The following is a 17,371-nucleotide window of genomic DNA, read 5'->3' as shown; positions in this document are numbered from 1 at the left end:
CAAGTCTCTTGAAGCAGACACTGCAAAATGCGTAGCAGGAAAAAGGCACAACTGGTAACAGCGTCCCCCCCCCCCCCCCCAAGTTCAAGATACTTCCAGAGCAATATGAGCCAGATGACCCTGGGGCTTGCCTCATACTGGAGCTGCTACTTGACTCTGAATTAAAGAAGCTCACAAATCTAATCATTGCAGTAAGCAAAAGATGAGCTACAACAAACTATTTCAGAGCTTCATACAACTCTCAGTTTTAGGTACAGACATTTTACATAGATGGTAAAATGGATGCACTAATAGCTACACAAAGATCCACTGCTCATTTAATGATTTTCCTCAGGACTTTAAAGAATTTAAGGGCAGACTGTATGGCAAGAACTTCAGAGTGGTTTGAGATCCCAGACTGTGAGATTACTATGTAAGTGGATTCCTAAAACTCTGACAATACAACTTCTCTTGAATTCAATTAGCTGGATTTGGTAAATTCTATGCTAATGAAGAACTGCATGAAAAGAAAATCTGAGCAATATTAATCACTTGTTCTCCTTTAAACCTGCGTAAAGTGTGGGGGGGAAAGAGCCTGAAAGAGGAGAACAGAACTATCTGAAATCTCATTTATTGGTGAATTCTTATTCCTATTGGTGAACTGGCATTTCCTAGTGACATTCCAAAAACTTATTAAAGCATCATGACTCATACAGATGTTAAACACTAGTTAGTACTGAAATCTTTTTGTGTCGGACTGCATATTACTTGCATTGGTTGTACATCTTATCTCTAGAAGAATCCAATGGTTTTATGGACCAGCATGTCATAGGCATCCAGGAAAGACAGAGGAAACTGCTTCAAAATCCTCTGAGATGTGATTGTGCTATTTATTGCAATTGAATGTTCTTTTATAAATCAACTTCTGTGAAATAAAGGCACTAGCTTTAAATTCCAGTGTATGCCGGTCTTACTTGTGTTGGCCTTCAATCTAAGGCTAGGATTTATCCATTTTTAGTTACCCTGTATTATTGCTTTTTAGTTTTTGAGCGTATGTGTGTGAGAGAGAGAAAGAATTTCATGGAGAACACACACTGCTGCTAATATTAATATTATAAAGTATTTGATTCAGCAGACGTTATTCACTCCACCCCAGTTGCATCAGTTGCTGCCACTTGATCCCTATGTACATATATCTTGTTTTAACTACTGATGACAACAATGCATTTAAATTTGTGCAATAGGTATTTTTCTATTGATAATATAGTGAAGGCGGCACGCCTATGCTCCTTACTATAACCAGTGAGCTTTAAACCTCCAGGCTTTAGGCTGTTGCATCAAGAAGTTAATATGCGGTGTTGGAACAATGAGCCTCTGAGCCTACTGCTCTAAGAAAGCTTGTACAAGATGTGGCAATCTAGGAAGATGCTGCATAAGCAGAAACAGAGAGCAGCAAATTAAAAATGTACACATCTTTTTCTCCCAAAGTAAATCTATCTAGTTGAAAAGATAGTGGATCTAATGAGGTGTTGTGTGCACCGGCTTACCTTGAGGTCTAGAGGCAGTTTGTTGGAAGTGAAGACGCTCAACTTTATCTGTGGCACATTGATTTTAAGATTTTCAAAGTAGTATCGCTTCTGAGCCCCACCTTGATCAACAGTCTTTTCATGGAGGTTTTCGTCATACTTTTCAACCTCTGCTATCAAAGCAGAACATAGGAATAAAAATCAGGTAATTATGAAAGTATACAAAACGATGAATGGGTATTTTATAAATAGTTATGAGCTTTCTTAGCTGAAGATTACAAAGGGATTCAGCTTGTAATGTTTGACTCAAGACTTTCCCATGCTTGTTGGCTTTTCAACCGAGAGTGTTCATCTCTACTCAACACATCTGCCTCTGATGTGAGAGAAACCTCAGAGTTTAGTGCTTTCACCTCAAACCTTGACTCCTTACTTGTAGCTAGTTAATACAAATTATGGCACCCAGACACCTAACTTGTGACCTTATACCTTAGTCTTCAATCAGTAGGTTTGCTTTCACTTCTAGTTTGTGTGTACTGAGGCAGACAAAGTAGTACACAAATATCTTATAACTACACAACCTTCCCTGGTTTTGAGACACAGTCTCTTAAGGGAACTACATTTAGGAAAGTAATTATGAAGTTTGGCAGTCAAATAAATCTGTTCTCTTTTTGCTTCCTTCAGACTTTCTTATATATCGAGGTTTTGAAATAATGTATTAAGTACTTGACATTGATAATGAGTTTAGGCTTCTTGCTCCAACTAGAATGGAAATTGAGAAAATCTCTATGAAAAGAATTAAAACCTGTTACAAATAGCACCTTGTCCAGTTCTGTCAAAAGAACAGCTATTACCAGAGTATGGTGAGGGGGCAAAGAAATAATGTTTTATTTAAAAAGCCCCTTATGTGAAAATACTGGGGAATAGACAGTGGTAGCTACAGGCTGATATAATCAGTCCTGAGGCAGGGGGAAGGGGAAACCCCGACATCAGCCCCCGCCTCCCTCCCTGGGCTCTCTGCACAGCGCGCACACACACACACGCCTGTGTGTTCAACAGCACGAGCATTCCACATTAATGGTTTGCTTTGTGTCCCAGAGCAGATCAGCACAGCACGCAAAGGCTGTCTGAAACAGTGCTTTGAAAGGGGAGGGGTGTCTCTCTTCAGGGCAGCTGAGTTCAAAACAATGAGCAGAGCAGTCACTTGAGGCATTATGGGACAGCTCCGGAGGCCAATTACAGCGCAGAAAGCAATCAAGTGTCTACACCGGCAATAGAGTGTCTACACCTGGAGCCTCTGCACAAACAGCCTTACGACTCTCGTCGAGGTGGGTTTTTTTGCAGCTCTGCAACTGAGGAGTTTCTGCACTTAAAGTGGCTTGGCAGTGTGTAAACATTTGTAGTTTAAGCACAAAAAGCTGCTTTACTGCACAGAAACTTGCCAGCGTAGACAAGCCCCCAGACAGAGATGTGTTAAATGGATCATGTGGGAAAATGAAAATAAATCAAAACCCCGGAGAATATATGCCAACTGATTCAAATGATTAGCAAAGTCAGTGAGACTCATTGAGCTTCCACAAATATTATACAGCTTGTTTAAAGCATCATATAAGAAAAAGATTCCCAAAACAACAAAGGAAGACTACTAGAACTAAAAAAGATTATTAGTCTGCCAACCAACAAAAATAATTTAAGTATATCCAGCAAGAAATAGGTTTCTTTTCCATAGTTGAGAATCTTGCTCCTGATCTCAGTTACATTGATTGTCTCAATGGGGAATTCTGGGACAGATTGCTGTGAAATTTGTTTCTCTTTCCAAAGTATCTCCTTTTTGCTCTGGAAGAAATTTCTACAGCGCATTGACAAATGCAATATGTAAATACCGAGCAGGCTGAAAAACGAAATGTTCCCCTTTATGAATTCCTTACAATGAATCAAGATGACCTCAAAGATTTTTGCTTTTACCAACAGAAATAGTACTTCACATCTGGAGTAAAAGGTTCTCTTTTCCCTCTTATTTCTGGAGAGCACAAACAAGCTGTTTGAAGGACCTCAACTGTGGTATAAAATGAGGCAGTAACCTTAGCTTCAATCCTTTTTCTCCCACCCTCAAACTGAAGGGAGAAATGATACAATTTCCTTCTTTGCCTCCCTCACTTCAGTTTGGGGAAGACAAGAGGCAAGAAACAGCTCAGGTTACCGCCTCATGTGACTAGGAAACCTCTTAAGATCTTGTTGGGGCCTCCAGAAAAGAGAACAATTTCCAGTATTTCAAATACAAATGATACAAGCTGCTTCTTTCTTTCTAGAGTTGATGAGACCATCTTTATAAATCATAAAGCATTTCTAATTGTTTTGTCATATACATTTAAGCACTTACTAAGTTTAGTCATATTTTGTCTGCACCGTTGAGGACATGTGAGAGTCTTTTAAGCAAGGTCTAGTTTGTACACACAGTGTGATCTCTTTATAGCAAAGAACCAATGAGAAACAAGGAAACAAGAGAGCAAAAGCAATGCAGTAAACTGAGAGGAAGGACAGTCCAGCTGTTAGGGTACTAGCTTGAGAGCTGGAAGATCTCTGCTGTACCAGAGGCTTCCCATATGACACAAGGCAAAGTCACTCAGTCTTTTTGTGCCTCAGTTCCCCATCTTTAAACGGGGGATAACAGCATTGCCCTACCTCACACGTAGAACTACATTCAAGATTGTGAGGCACTTAGCTACTAGAATGGGCTTGTCTACACTTGGAAATTTACAGAAATAGCTATTCTGGAATAGTTGTTTTGATATGTTTGTATAAGAGTATCCACACAGGGATTTATGCCAAATTAATTATTTCAGAATATTTATACCAAAATAATTATTCCAGAACTGCTATTTCAGCAAAATTTCCAAATGTTGATAAGCCTCCAAATAGATAGATGCCTCTCTAATCCTCCTATGAGATTAAAACATTCCAAGGTCTGTTTTGCTTCAGCTAAGAGCAAGAAACCTTTTTATTACACTTAAAGCCAAGGGTATGGATGTCACAAGTTAAGAGGTCAGGGACAGCCAAAAAGTTTTCTGAATTAACCAAGAGGAAGTGTCCCAGGAACAAATGAATAGAGATCCAATCTCTAGCCCTGAGTTTGTTTAATAAACAAAATTGCCAAACAAAGTGGTTGGCTAAATAACATTCCTTTCATCCCAGTTCAGCTGAATCCAGATACAGGAACTGAAGAGGAATATTAAACTTCTTCCCATAGGGACTCAGCTCAACTGTGCACTGGACAATAAAATGTTCTATGAGTCATTCCTCAAATCTTGGAACGAACACTGTACAGTATGTAAACTGCTATTGACACATCTTAGCTTTCCAGCTTTTTACAGTGGAAGTTTCCAGGCTGTCAAAGGCTTTCAAGTTAACAGTGGAAATTGCCAGGCATTTTGAACTAATTTTGTATGCAGACAACAGGGATACAATAAAATCTGCATACTGTGGAACTGACCTTGTAACTTTATACTGTACCTGATTCTGACTGATCATAGCCAAAGAAACTCAATAGTTTCAGGAGTAGTTTCTCCTCAATTTGGATTGTGAACCTCCGAGCTGTGACCATCAGATGCTACAGAGATAAATATATCTCAATTTACATTGTGAACAACAGAAATATTCTCCATCTACCCTGATTAACAATGAAAATCTATTGTAACTTGACACAGTTCTTTCATTCATAGAGTTTCATAATAAGATTCCCACTGTCAAAATATCTTGGGCCCTCCCTCCCCCCTACAGTTACAAGAAATCTGCAGTGAATTGTATTTGGTTAGTTCTTGTAACTATCTGTGCTTAATTACTAAATGTTAAAATTGCAGAGTTATTACTGTCCAAGGGACTCTGACATTGCAATCAGCTATTTTTCAAATATGTCAAAATTAATACAGGCTTACTTTGATTTTAAGTTTCATAGTAGGCCTTAAGAACCAACTTAGTTTTGTTACTGCTGTGTAGGCTAGGATTAGTAAATAATGTTATATATAACTATTGACATTTGCAGTTATGCTTTTAAATTAGGATTGATGCTACAAGGTGGCAGCTGTTCATCACAAGGACCAGGGGAAAAAATTTCACGTTATATACATTATGTGAAGCATAGCACAGTTGATCCTGCCCATTCATTATGGTAGGTGGGGGGGTCTCTCAGTTCTCTGAGGCATCAGCTAGTGGCTTGAAGGCTAGATTCTAGATTTGAAGCACTAAATGTCTGGTCTAATTTGGCAACTTCTGCAATTCCATGTACTGTTATATGTAATATTCTTCAGATGACTAATTAAACTCAGGACCTTATGGTCATTCTTGATGGTGTTGGGGTGGAATTTAAAGATATTAACTTTTTTTGGAGAAGAGCAGAAGATGACTCTAGGGTCCTGGCCAATATTCTCTCCCTTAATAAATCAGGTTCTAAAATTTAAGGAGAGCTATTAGAGAAAGTTAAATGGCTCCCACATTTGCCCACAAAGTCACTGCACTTTTATCATCAACCACAATGTACTTTAGGATACTTAGAGCATCAAAGGTATGAATGAGAGAGGTCCTTTCAGCCACAAAAAACTAGTACATCTGCACATTTGATTGAATTTAGACTAGACTACTTACAGTTTAAAAACTAGGAATAGGTAAACACACTCTTAATAAACACGATGTCATTTGAATGATACAATCAAACTGGATTACCTTGTATATATCAGTTAGTGCATTCTTACTGGGAAATTTCATTGCATTTAATTGCACTGCAGGGCCTGTCTCAATTGCTTCATTTTCATTGATTTGGGGGGTCAGAAAGAGCATGAAAGGCTCTGTGGTGCCAACGAGCTGATTATCCACCTGCAGAATTAAACAAGAAAGCAGAAGGATGTGACAGTTCCTCAACATACATAATGAAATCTAAGCTCTTTTTTGAAATGGAAAGATAAAAGTTTGCAAAAGGGGTGGGGTTGTTTATGTCTCGCGAACAGCAGACACACAGAACACTATGCACATTTCATTGTTCTTATTCATCATTAAAATCCTTCCACAAGTGTTCAGAAATACCTCTCCTTTGCCAATGTTGTTACAACTAGCAACATATACAAATGTGCATGAGTATCTTGAAATGTTAGACACCATTAGGTAGTAGAAAAGGGATCCTTAATAAGCTCAGCAAGTTGGATCTGAATTTTTAAAGGCATAAATCAAAGCACTTATTGACAAAAGATACACAGAATTAAATTGCTTCCTAGTTTTAAGTCTGCTTATGATACTCACCCTTTTTCAATTTACACATGGTATTCTACAAACACACACAGCTGTCATTAACAGAACTTAAATTTTACAAATGGGCTTAGAAATACTTGGAAGTGTTTTATTTTCTCAAAAATGAGGCCAAATTGGACAAATTGGTTCCTCAGCCGTGAATGTGAAACACCACAATGCAAGAGGAGTAAAGTGGCACCCCCTAAAGGCCAAGACCTAAATTCTCCTCTCTCAGGCAAAACACCATCTGAATAAAAACTGCAAGAATGTCTCTTAAGCTTCTGTCCTACTTTGACCTATGTATGGTACTATACGTACCACTGCTACCACCTTCAGTGGTTGATTTCTCATTATTCAGCTACAGCACCTGATGATTTTTGTATAATAGTGAACAGAATGGGGAGAAATTTTTTTGCAAAGTTATGCACGTTACAAAGATTCTGACTCATACAACAGCTAAAATTAAAAAGGAATGGAAAGACTAAAGCAATAAATAGATTAGTGTTTCAACTACTGGTATATGACAGAGGACAATGAAAAAGCACAGGTGCAAAACATTACCTCTGGATCTGCGATCAAACAAAAAGAGGAAAGAATAGACTGAATCCTAATGTTTTACCTGATTGATTTAGGGTAGTGAACAGACATTTTGACCAGGATATTAGAGCAAAATTCTGCTCTTATAAGAAGGTGACTATGACACCTTTAATGTTGATATGCTGCAGACCAGACCTGGGTTTTTATTGTTTCATCTGAAACACATCACCTGTCCCTAAGCATTGTAAACTGCACAACAAATCACTACTTTATTACATATGGACACACAAACATCCATTGCATCCTTACATAAATTATGAAAATAAATGCACAAATTTGTTCCAAAAAGAGTTACCTGTACATCCTGTATACTGAGCTCAAGCACCTGACTGGTTGATAACTGTGTGTAGTGAACATTAATTCCAGTGAGGCTTGCAAATACCAGCTCTTCAGGGACTTTGTTAACTAAAGATAATCCTATTCCACCTTCTAATTTCACTAGCACCTGAAAATACAAAAACAATTTAAAAAAATTCTAGATGCCACACACACACCCACCCACCCACCCACCCACCCAGTTGGCCAGTTCATTTATTTAACTGTTTTAAAAATATACTCATTGCTAGCCAAGTCTTCAAATACATATAGAGGTCCTAAACTATACAGCAAGCTTGTGTGACAAGCTGAATGACCTGCTACTTTCACTGCTGAAATTCAGTTTAGAGTTTGGGGTTGTGACATGGAAAAACCAACAGAGTAAGAGGTCTGAATAGTGAGAAAGATTTATAAAGAACAATATTGTACACACGCCTCCTTCATGGTAAAAAATGAAGGCCCATCAGTTTTATTATCTTACTTCCAATTCCTGATCTGTGTCTGGATTTTTTAACTTGCGCAGATCTTGTTCCGTAACTGGAAGTTCACCTCCTTCACACGATAAACGATCATTTCTACGTTGGTTAAAATCGGTTATCTAAAACAAAATGAACTACTAAGAACTACTTCTTATTTATATACAAGAAGAGAAATCAAGTAGACGCTATCTATATATGGTAGGACATAAGCGTTAAACTAAAAAATACAATGGCAACATTTCTGATCAAATCTGAAACTAATTCTATATCACATGAGATTTTTCCCCTTCATGTTATTACAAATTAATACTATGCTCTTCTACCTTTCTTTTGCAGAAGAATTTACAGCTGAATTGTTATATCAAAAATATTCCATACATTATAGAAACATCAGAATAAAAATTAATGATGACACTGTGTCCAGAATTTATGAATAACTTTCACCTGAAGAACTCGAGTAGGCCCATCTGGGACAACTCTGACTGCCAAGACTCCTGACCCAGGCCTCATCTTCTGGTTTATAAACTGCTGTTCAGGTGGAATGGGCCCCAAAAGCTCTAGAGACATATCAGGACCAAGAACCACTTCAGCCCCATCAAACAAACCTGATATTCCTCCTTTTGCCTAGGAAAAAAAAATTGAAAGCATAAAGTAGAAACACTGAAATGGTACAGAAGGGCACAGATAATGGTGTGTGAATACAATAATTTTAAAATGTATTTCAAAATCACTTCTCTTTTATAGCTCAAGCTATTTCAAGCGACTGAAAATGTATTTAATTTCTCTCTCTCTCTCTCTCTATGCAGCTGGAGAACAGAATCCACAACTGATTTGAGCAGATGGGCAGTTAGGCCAACTGTACTATTCAGACAGCACAGGTGTAAGAGATGAAGGCTGCAACAGAAGTTGTATTTTATGTTACTAAAGTTTCTGGTAAGTGAACTTCAGCAATTTGCATGGTTAAAAAATATAGTCTGGGTCCATGATTAAACATTCCCGTTGCATCTTCAGAACTGAGAACAGGATCAAAGCCCTGCTCAAAGTGAATGAAAGTTCTTCTTAAAAGGTATTCTGCAGAGGGACAGAAAATTTCTTGCATCTGTTTTCTAATCTTTTATAATAGATCCAGAGTTAAGTCAAATACACTGTGGCCTTCACTTGTTAAAAAGAGACTGACATCACTATGAGTTAAGTCCTTAATAATGGAACCTCTATTTCTTTGGTTGCTTCAAACTGACAACAGAGGAACACGCTACCACCACCAATATGCAGCTAAGGTTGGATTGTCGACTAGAAGAGGAATGTCCTAGCTTCTCAGTTTCCACAGTATACACAGATGTTACATCAAAGCAACTCCAATGTACTGCATAAATACACCACATGTAGGATGTATACAACTTGCATGTATATATTACAAGCATGCCATAGTGCACATGGAAAGCCGATCTAACATTGTGGAAATAACATTTTGCAATTTAGTATCTTGACAGATTGTATGTATTTTTTCCCCTCAAGAAGCCAAAAAAGTAATTAGACCATATTGAGGATTAACTGCTTGCTAAATTTTTTTTTTTTAGTTATTAAACAAAGTCAGTGGAGTCATAAAAACAAGAAAGTCCAGAAACCTGTAAACACAGGGTTAATTCATATGGTTTCAAAACAAGATTTCTCCTGTTTAAAAAATGGTTTTGAATATGTGCTCTTGGATTGCAAACTTGCAGAAGTTTCAACACAATGAAAATTTTGCTACGCAAGTTTGGTTTATAAGGAAAGTGCAGGGAAAATTGATGGCAAAGGGGACTGACTATGGTCTGTAGAGCCTTCCTACGAAAGATAGATTAATAGTGGCTGAAATTTATCACAAACTGCTTGATGGCCAAAGTGAAATCAATTTGATGCTCTCAGTCTAGTTCCCAAAGGACACACACCCACATCAGAAAAACAACAGATTGACACAGACTGGCATTTTTGTTGGGGGTCTCAGCCGAGAGGCTAAGAAGTGAATGAACACCGAGACTGAATTACACTTTCATCTCAAGAAAAATCTCTTAAAATCAGGATTGAAACACATTGGCAGGGGCAACGTGGGAGCGTTTCACCGCTGCTGTCCTTTCTCTCTCTCTCTCTCTCTCCTAGAGATAGAGGACTTCAATCTCCAAGATTCTCAATCTTGCACCTTTTACAAGCATAGCATTCACATAAGCTTCATCAGAACAGAACTGCAGACAGTCTTAAAAGGCCATTGTGAAACACAATAATAAATTCCATAATTTTTATCCTCTCTGCTTGTAACAAAAGAGATTTATCTCAAGCTTGAAACTGGATCTTGACGGAATATTTCCTCCTCCATTGCATGCACATGCTGTTTTGTTATTATAGGATTAGTCATCAGCATGGCAGAGATGCTGGTGTTTTGTTTTGAATGAACAAACATAACTGAAGCAATTGTTTTGGAAAAAACAGCACATAAAAATTACATGGAATTTAGAAACAAGAAAAAAAGTCAGGTCAAATATAGGGCTCACAAATCTTGACAGTGTCCCTTTAACCACGGAATTCTGAATAGTGATGCTATTATCCTGTAACTTACAAATCCATTCCAGATGCATAATGTAACAGTCAGTCTTTGATCAAAGGGCTCACATAGCAAATATCATACTCCCTCTTTACACTAAAGCAGGGTTGATTTCTATTGGTATAGCTTGCACAACACATTGTCTTTGAACATCATTTTATTATAAAATATCAACTTCGCACAATTATATTTATCACAAAAATTGTTTTCTACTGCAAGAGGTAGTATACGTACACAGAATATACCTTCTAAAAACTTTGTAAACAAGATACAGATAAATATGAGTAAAACAGAAAGATACAAAACCCATAGTAACAGCTACAACAGATCATAAATATCAACATCCTTTAACTTTCAGGGCCAGAATTTCAAAACAACGTCTCACATTTCTGAGCATGTACCCTGCATGCAGGTACCAGAATTTATCAGATGCAAATGTATGTGTTAGTTGTTTGAAAAGTACATGTACAAGTGCTATACAGAACTTAATAAAGCATGCATGACTGGAAACAAGGCTGAGGTATGAAAGTCATATGTCCTGATTGTCAGAAGTGTGAGCACAACTCCAATTGACATCAGTGAGTTGTAGGTGCTCTGCATCTCTGAAAATCAGGCCCTTAGGCCAAAATTTTCAGATTTGCATGCCTTAAGTTAGACACCTAAAACCCTATTTTAGCAGTGATGAGCAATTCTGGCTTATATTAACTTTTAGTGGATTTAAGTGCCTAACTGTGGTACCCAAGACTGAAAACTCTAGTTCCAGTTTTCCAATTCATTATTTGAAAATCCACAAAGATAGGGTGCCTCATGTTTAATGAATTTTTACCAATAACAATATGTGAAGACAATTAAAGGTGTTTCTTAAATTTACATCATGTGAATTGCTAGTGGAATCTTTGGGTTTTTCCCCCCACCTCTTTCAAGGTTTGGTCTTTTAAACAAAGCTTGTAATACCACTAGCCCATCTGATTTGGACACCAATCACCTCAGCCAGCAGTCAAAAGGAGTTAGATGTAGAATAATTAATACTGACCTGTACAACGAGGCCATGCATACCACAGGTTAACTTGCCATCTCGAAAACTCCATGTCTGAGTAGTACTGCGCCGTCGATCTGGTTTTCTCAGCATCAGGGGCTCATACCTGAAAAAAAACAAGTAAGAGACCAAAAATTTCTACTTTCAGATTCCATTGTTGGGGAGTTTTTAATTAGTCATGCATCCCTATTTTGTTCTATCCTGGCTTCCTCACCCATAGCTCTTAAAAGTATTATTTCAATTTGCTCCTGCTGCGTTGCATTAACTGTCCATTTATTTAAGGGCAAAGGCAACCAACAATATGCGTGAAACACAAAAGAGATACAATACACATATGAAGACAAATAGTATTTAGTGCTTCAGTAAGGTTGACAGTCTTTAAGAATGAAGTACTCTATTTATCCAAAGGGACAGATAGCCCAAGCAATGTTAGATGTATCTCCACCATGGCCTGAAAAGAGCAATTTTGGGAGTGGGGTGGGATAATTCAATCTATGTGCCCTTTTAATATTTAGCCTTTCTGCTGCTCAAGGGCAGCCAGTCAGTGCCATTTGTGGTGGTGGTAGTTTTGGTGATGTGGACACTCGTTCTCAAGGAATTGTTCTGTGACAAAACACTTACGAGACAGTAACGTCTGGGTTTTACCAGCTCTGGCTGGATTCAAACTGGTGATATAGCAATGACAGGCTATGAATACAATTACTGATCCCTCAAGCCATCCAATAATCTAATGTGGGTATTTTAAACATCTTAGACTATTTAACTTTTGTAACTTTTTACAGTTGTAGTCTTTTTTTATTTTTAAATCTATAACAATTAAATAGAAATCCTATCCAGAGAACCTGTTATCTGTGACTGCAGCCAGGCCGGCAATATCTAAAATCATGGAGGACTCAACAGATCGAGGCGAAGAAGGCTTATTGGGGTTATGAGGAACTGAGGAACCTTCATGGCAAAGCATGCCGGTGCCAGTCATTCTCCAAAGTTGGGATCGCTTCCCTGGCTCCTGTAGCATATGCATAAAAGATTAAGTTGATCATAAATAATGCAGAGCAAATAATATATATTTATATTTAATTACTGAATTCATTAAGTGATGGTATTTGGAATGACTTTTACATATCCATGTTCACAGCCCTGATTTAAAATTAGGTGCTAATAGTACATATTAAAGTCTACTGCAATTATCAAAACATTGATATCAAATGTGCATAAATCCCACACATTGGTAAATCTGAGGCTATTAGGCTACATAAACAAACAATACTGTTCAATAATGCTTCTATTTACATACATTTCTTCATTTCTTAAAGTTTTGTTAGGAAATAATTGGCTTATTTACATTGCCATCTTCTTGTACAACAAAAGGACTTCTTGTCTGCAACTTCATCACCACCTCTAACTTCTCTCTTGGTCCTTTACACTTCACTATAACCCTAAAGGCATCTCATCTCTAAATTTAATGTTTCTTACTACTTTTATTCTGATTACTCCCTTCTCTTTATCTCTGACTTTCATCTCTCCCCCTCATAAGTGCATGAAGGTACTTGAACTTTCTTCAACAGAAGATTTATAATTTCTTTTCCTCAAATACTCTCACCATTTTTTCTCTACTGTCCACTCCCTTAATTTCCATACCTGGCTTTCCAGAAACCTCTGCTCTTCTATGCTTTTCTCAGAGCAAAAATATCTGCAAGATCCATATCCAAATTTGTTACTATCCACTTCATTCTTCTTTCGATCTATCAGTCTGCAATCTTTTCCCTTAAACTCCTCATTGGACCATTGCAACTACTGTATTGTTGGCATCCAACCACCTCCTATCCAGACTATCATTCCTACAGTGTATAAGCGTGATCACCTCACTTAGCGATCTTTATTGACCTGTATCAATTCCCTTCTCCCAATGAATACAAACTTCATATCAACCAACCATTTTCAAATCTTTCAACAGCTTTGGCTCCACTCACTCTCTGGACCTACCACACACTACACCCCTCTCCCCCCTCCAGTGGTACCTTTTATTCTGCTAGGTCTGAGCTACTCTGATCTCTTCCTTCTTCACTATTAAATAATTAAAAAGTGCTATAAAAGTGTTAAGTACTATTACTGTCATAATGAAAGGATCTTTAATGACTTATTTTGCCTATAACAGATTCTCTCTGTTCTCCATCTTACAGAGGCTATTAACCTTTACAAATCCAAACCTAAAACACCACATTTCCTCTGTTTCCTTCTCCCAACTCCCTTCAGCACTTACCCCATCTCACTCTTTTATCGTCAGTCTATTATATTATGGACGTTGCATTCTTTTTTAACAGAATATAAAATATCTTGTAATACTAAATACACAATTAAAACAAACTATAATTGGGTAATGTTTAGAGCAGGGTTATAAAGTGTCTCTGCTACTAGGATCATACAGCAACAACATCCTTAGCGAAATACTGTTTTCTGAATCTCATACCTTTTTCTTTAGTATGACTCTCTGTGTCTTTGGAGAAACATCCAGGACAAGCTCTGCATAAGCAACATCTTTATTTGAAGCAACTGGCCTTCCAGTTCCCTCTTGCGAACTAGAATTGCGAGAAAAATCCAACATGCATTCAGATACATTCCTATACAAAGTTTCTGTCTCTTCTGAATACTGAGTCAGAACATACCTAACTATTAACAGGACAACTTATGCTTGTCCTTCACTACACATTATGCAAATTTAAGTCAGGTTACCCATTACGCTATTTCCTCTTATTTTTGGAATCACTAGGGTAAACCATAAACATATGGCATCTACATTATTAAAAGTGTTGAGTCTGGAATTAGTAATGGGAGGCTAAATATCCAACTCAGAGTTCAATTTGACAGACAGATTAATGCTTTCATTGCTTACATCAATATTGGTAAGGCAGAATCTTTTCATCAAAAGCGATCTTCAGTGTTCTATAACTCAGTTACACTGGCGTATCTGGACTGAAACGCAACTAGTAAGTTACAAGCAATAGTTGCCCTGTGGCAGTGCTCTGAAGCACCATGGGTAACGTCAAGTTTTGGATACATGTCCCGATTGTTCATTCCCTTGGATGGCAGATATTGGGGTAACTGTGGATGTAGTAAGTTAAATCCCCAAGGGGACACTACAGGAAATGAATAATGCTAAGCTCTTCATCTTTCAACAATTAGACAGACAGAGGAGATACTGATCAAAAGAAATCATATCCAGAAGAACTGGTGGACAATGTGCTTTGTACATGTGAACACCTTGAAGTCCATTTTAACTAATCTTGGCTCAGTCATGATAATAAGCAACATACACATGAAGTGACATTTTCCACTATAATCTATAGTAACAAAGATGTTATAAGAAGGCCTCACTCAAAGATCAATTCCCCTCTATTTGAGGTATTCAGTGATACTCAATTCAACTGGAGACATCACAAAGAGCAGATATCCCAGCTGAAGACACCAGGTCCTCATCTCACTTTTCTCAGAAATCAGTTCCCCACCTCCATTTTCCAATGGAGACCATTACTAACCTACCTCCCACCCATGTTTTCCACCATGATCTAATCTGGTATGGAACCAGATCTTTCTTTCTTCCACTGCTGCTTCCATGGCTGACAGTACTATAACTCTGTCTTTGCAATACCAGAAAAGACTCAATGCTCTAATATTGACAGCTTGAGGTTAAAAGAACTGAAAGACCAGTACTAATTAAAAGTAGAGATTCATTCTGTAAGAAAAATTTAATCATGTAAGCAGCCGTACTTCATGCAGTACACCAGCTACTCTTTAAATTTATGTGCCGTATTAATTTGTTTGGCAATACATAAAAAAATTAAGTATCAACAAGACCATGTGAGATAAGCATCATATTACCAAACTTAGAACAAGAAATACAACATTGGAATCCTGACTCCCAGTCTAACTAACAGGCTCCTCTTGCTGACCCTGTAGCCAGCATAAGTTTCTCAATATGTGAAATCTTTACACAGATAAGCACTGTATAACAGCAACAGTTTTTAAAAAGAATAGCTCTAATTGATGGCTGAATATTCACCATTTGCTTTTAAAGGCTATTTTCAATATAATATGAAAAAGAGTTACCCTGAGAAAGTATACGTAGCAGCAATATAAATGAAATTTTCATAATAAAGCTGTTTGCCGTCTTGAAAGTCATTCATGCTGCAGGTAATTTCTGAGGAGCCTGCCCCTTTAACTGTCAGCATGATAAAAGGTGGTAGGATAGGTTCATCCCATGCATAATCCAAAGAAGTCATTGGCTTCACTTCAGTGCAGAGTCTGGGCTCTGCAACACCATGTTGAGTAAAAACAACTGGGACCTATAATAATAAAAGAAGACTTTAGAAAATGGTAGGTGTAAGTGATTCAGGAGTCAGCTGCTGTTGCCAGTGTAGTTCAGGGTTGTGATTTTGTAGTTTTTCAGCACATTAGTTGCATTCTATATGTCGTATGTTATTTCCCTGAATTGACTAAAATTTATTCCACACCATTTCAATTTTTGCTTCCTTCTTATGGTTTAAGAAATTTTATTTCTTCATACAAGTCTCAATATTAAAGTTTGTCTGATGATGAATGTTAATATACTTTGCACTTATAGAATATCTTTCATCCAAAACTCCCAATGTCTTCGATCCTCTGGGAGATATTATTTTATATATGAGCAAGCTGAGGTCTAGCTAAGTTAGATGACTTGCCCAGGGTCATACAACAATTCAGCATCAAGGCCTGAAATAGAACTGGGTAGCCCTGAATCTCAGTCACCTACTTTGAGATCTATACATGAAAAACACGTGTGTGTTTTTCATGTAAAGATTATAATAAATAATTAATAATAATTCAGTAAGATGAGGCTTTCTAGTAAGAAGCTCAGTAACACAAACCTGTTCTGAAAACTAAAGATTTTAATGACGAAATATACAAATGCTTCTCACTATGTGAGCTTTCCGATCACTTCACTGGGCAAACCGGTGCAGCTCTTTTACAGAATAGTTGAGAATACATCAAGTACACACAATTAAAATTGTTTTTACTTTTCAATGGATCTATAGCTCTTTACCTTGGAAAAATTGTCTATGCGAAAAGGAGGAGGTAACTGATCAGTGTCACCAAATGAGATGTGGTACGTGGCTCCTCGCAGGGTAATTTCAACTCGTAAAAAGTAACATTTTCCGAGCGTGTCTCTGTAGAACATTAACAAAACACCACAATACATATAAAGCATTTATAAACTGGAGCTATAAACTAGTATCTAGGTCAGCATTGTGTAACCAATGCTGCATCAATTAGTCAAACAATTTCTGGAACAGCTTAGGCATATATTTAAAAAGGTACAGTAGAAAAATAATGTAATCTAATCCTCCAGCTAAACAACTTGCTTGGGCAGGACTTCCCCAAGGTAAGTGCAATCATTCATTATTTCTTTTATGCAATTCTGTTTGGATTGTTAAATTGTGCTCATCACCATGATACGTGTAAGCTGAATCATCTCCATGTTGATAAAATCCTTGGACTTTAACACTGTAGTACATTTCACACACACACACACACACACACACACACACACACACACACA

The 17,371-nt window shown here is 37.4% G+C and overlaps 1 protein-coding gene across 5 annotated transcripts in view; it reads right to left on the bottom strand.

Moving 5' to 3' along the window:
- Positions 1 to 17,371, bottom strand: part of VPS13D (vacuolar protein sorting 13 homolog D) — a 183,431-nt gene that overhangs the window by 80,157 nt on the left and 85,903 nt on the right. For 3 of the 5 annotated variants that reach the window (XM_026659907.2, XM_026659909.2, XM_024210588.2), the window contains 11 exons: positions 16,856 to 16,979; positions 15,883 to 16,118; positions 14,246 to 14,354; positions 12,621 to 12,784; positions 11,776 to 11,884; positions 8,612 to 8,791; positions 8,170 to 8,286; positions 7,669 to 7,818; positions 6,219 to 6,368; positions 5,013 to 5,109; positions 1,527 to 1,678 (listed from right to left, as the gene is read on the bottom strand). In XM_026659907.2, coding sequence (XP_026515692.1) covers positions 1,527 to 1,678; positions 5,013 to 5,109; positions 6,219 to 6,368; positions 7,669 to 7,818; positions 8,170 to 8,286; positions 8,612 to 8,791; positions 11,776 to 11,884; positions 12,621 to 12,784; positions 14,246 to 14,354; positions 15,883 to 16,118; positions 16,856 to 16,979 — 1,588 coding nt within the window. The remainder of the gene's footprint in view (positions 1 to 1,526; positions 1,679 to 5,012; positions 5,110 to 6,218; positions 6,369 to 7,668; positions 7,819 to 8,169; positions 8,287 to 8,611; positions 8,792 to 11,775; positions 11,885 to 12,620; positions 12,785 to 14,245; positions 14,355 to 15,882; positions 16,119 to 16,855; positions 16,980 to 17,371) is intronic. The other 2 variants (XM_026659908.2, XM_026659910.2) reach the window with 1 other exon arrangement.

The sequence above is a fragment of the Terrapene carolina genome, unplaced genomic scaffold, assembly GCF_002925995.2.
Source record: "Terrapene carolina triunguis isolate 2854851 unplaced genomic scaffold, T_m_triunguis-2.0 Scaffold714, whole genome shotgun sequence".
Taxonomy (NCBI): Eukaryota; Metazoa; Chordata; order Testudines; family Emydidae; genus Terrapene; species Terrapene triunguis.
The sequence above is the reverse complement of the archived record's forward strand: the minus strand, read 5'-3'. Positions and strand labels throughout refer to the sequence as shown.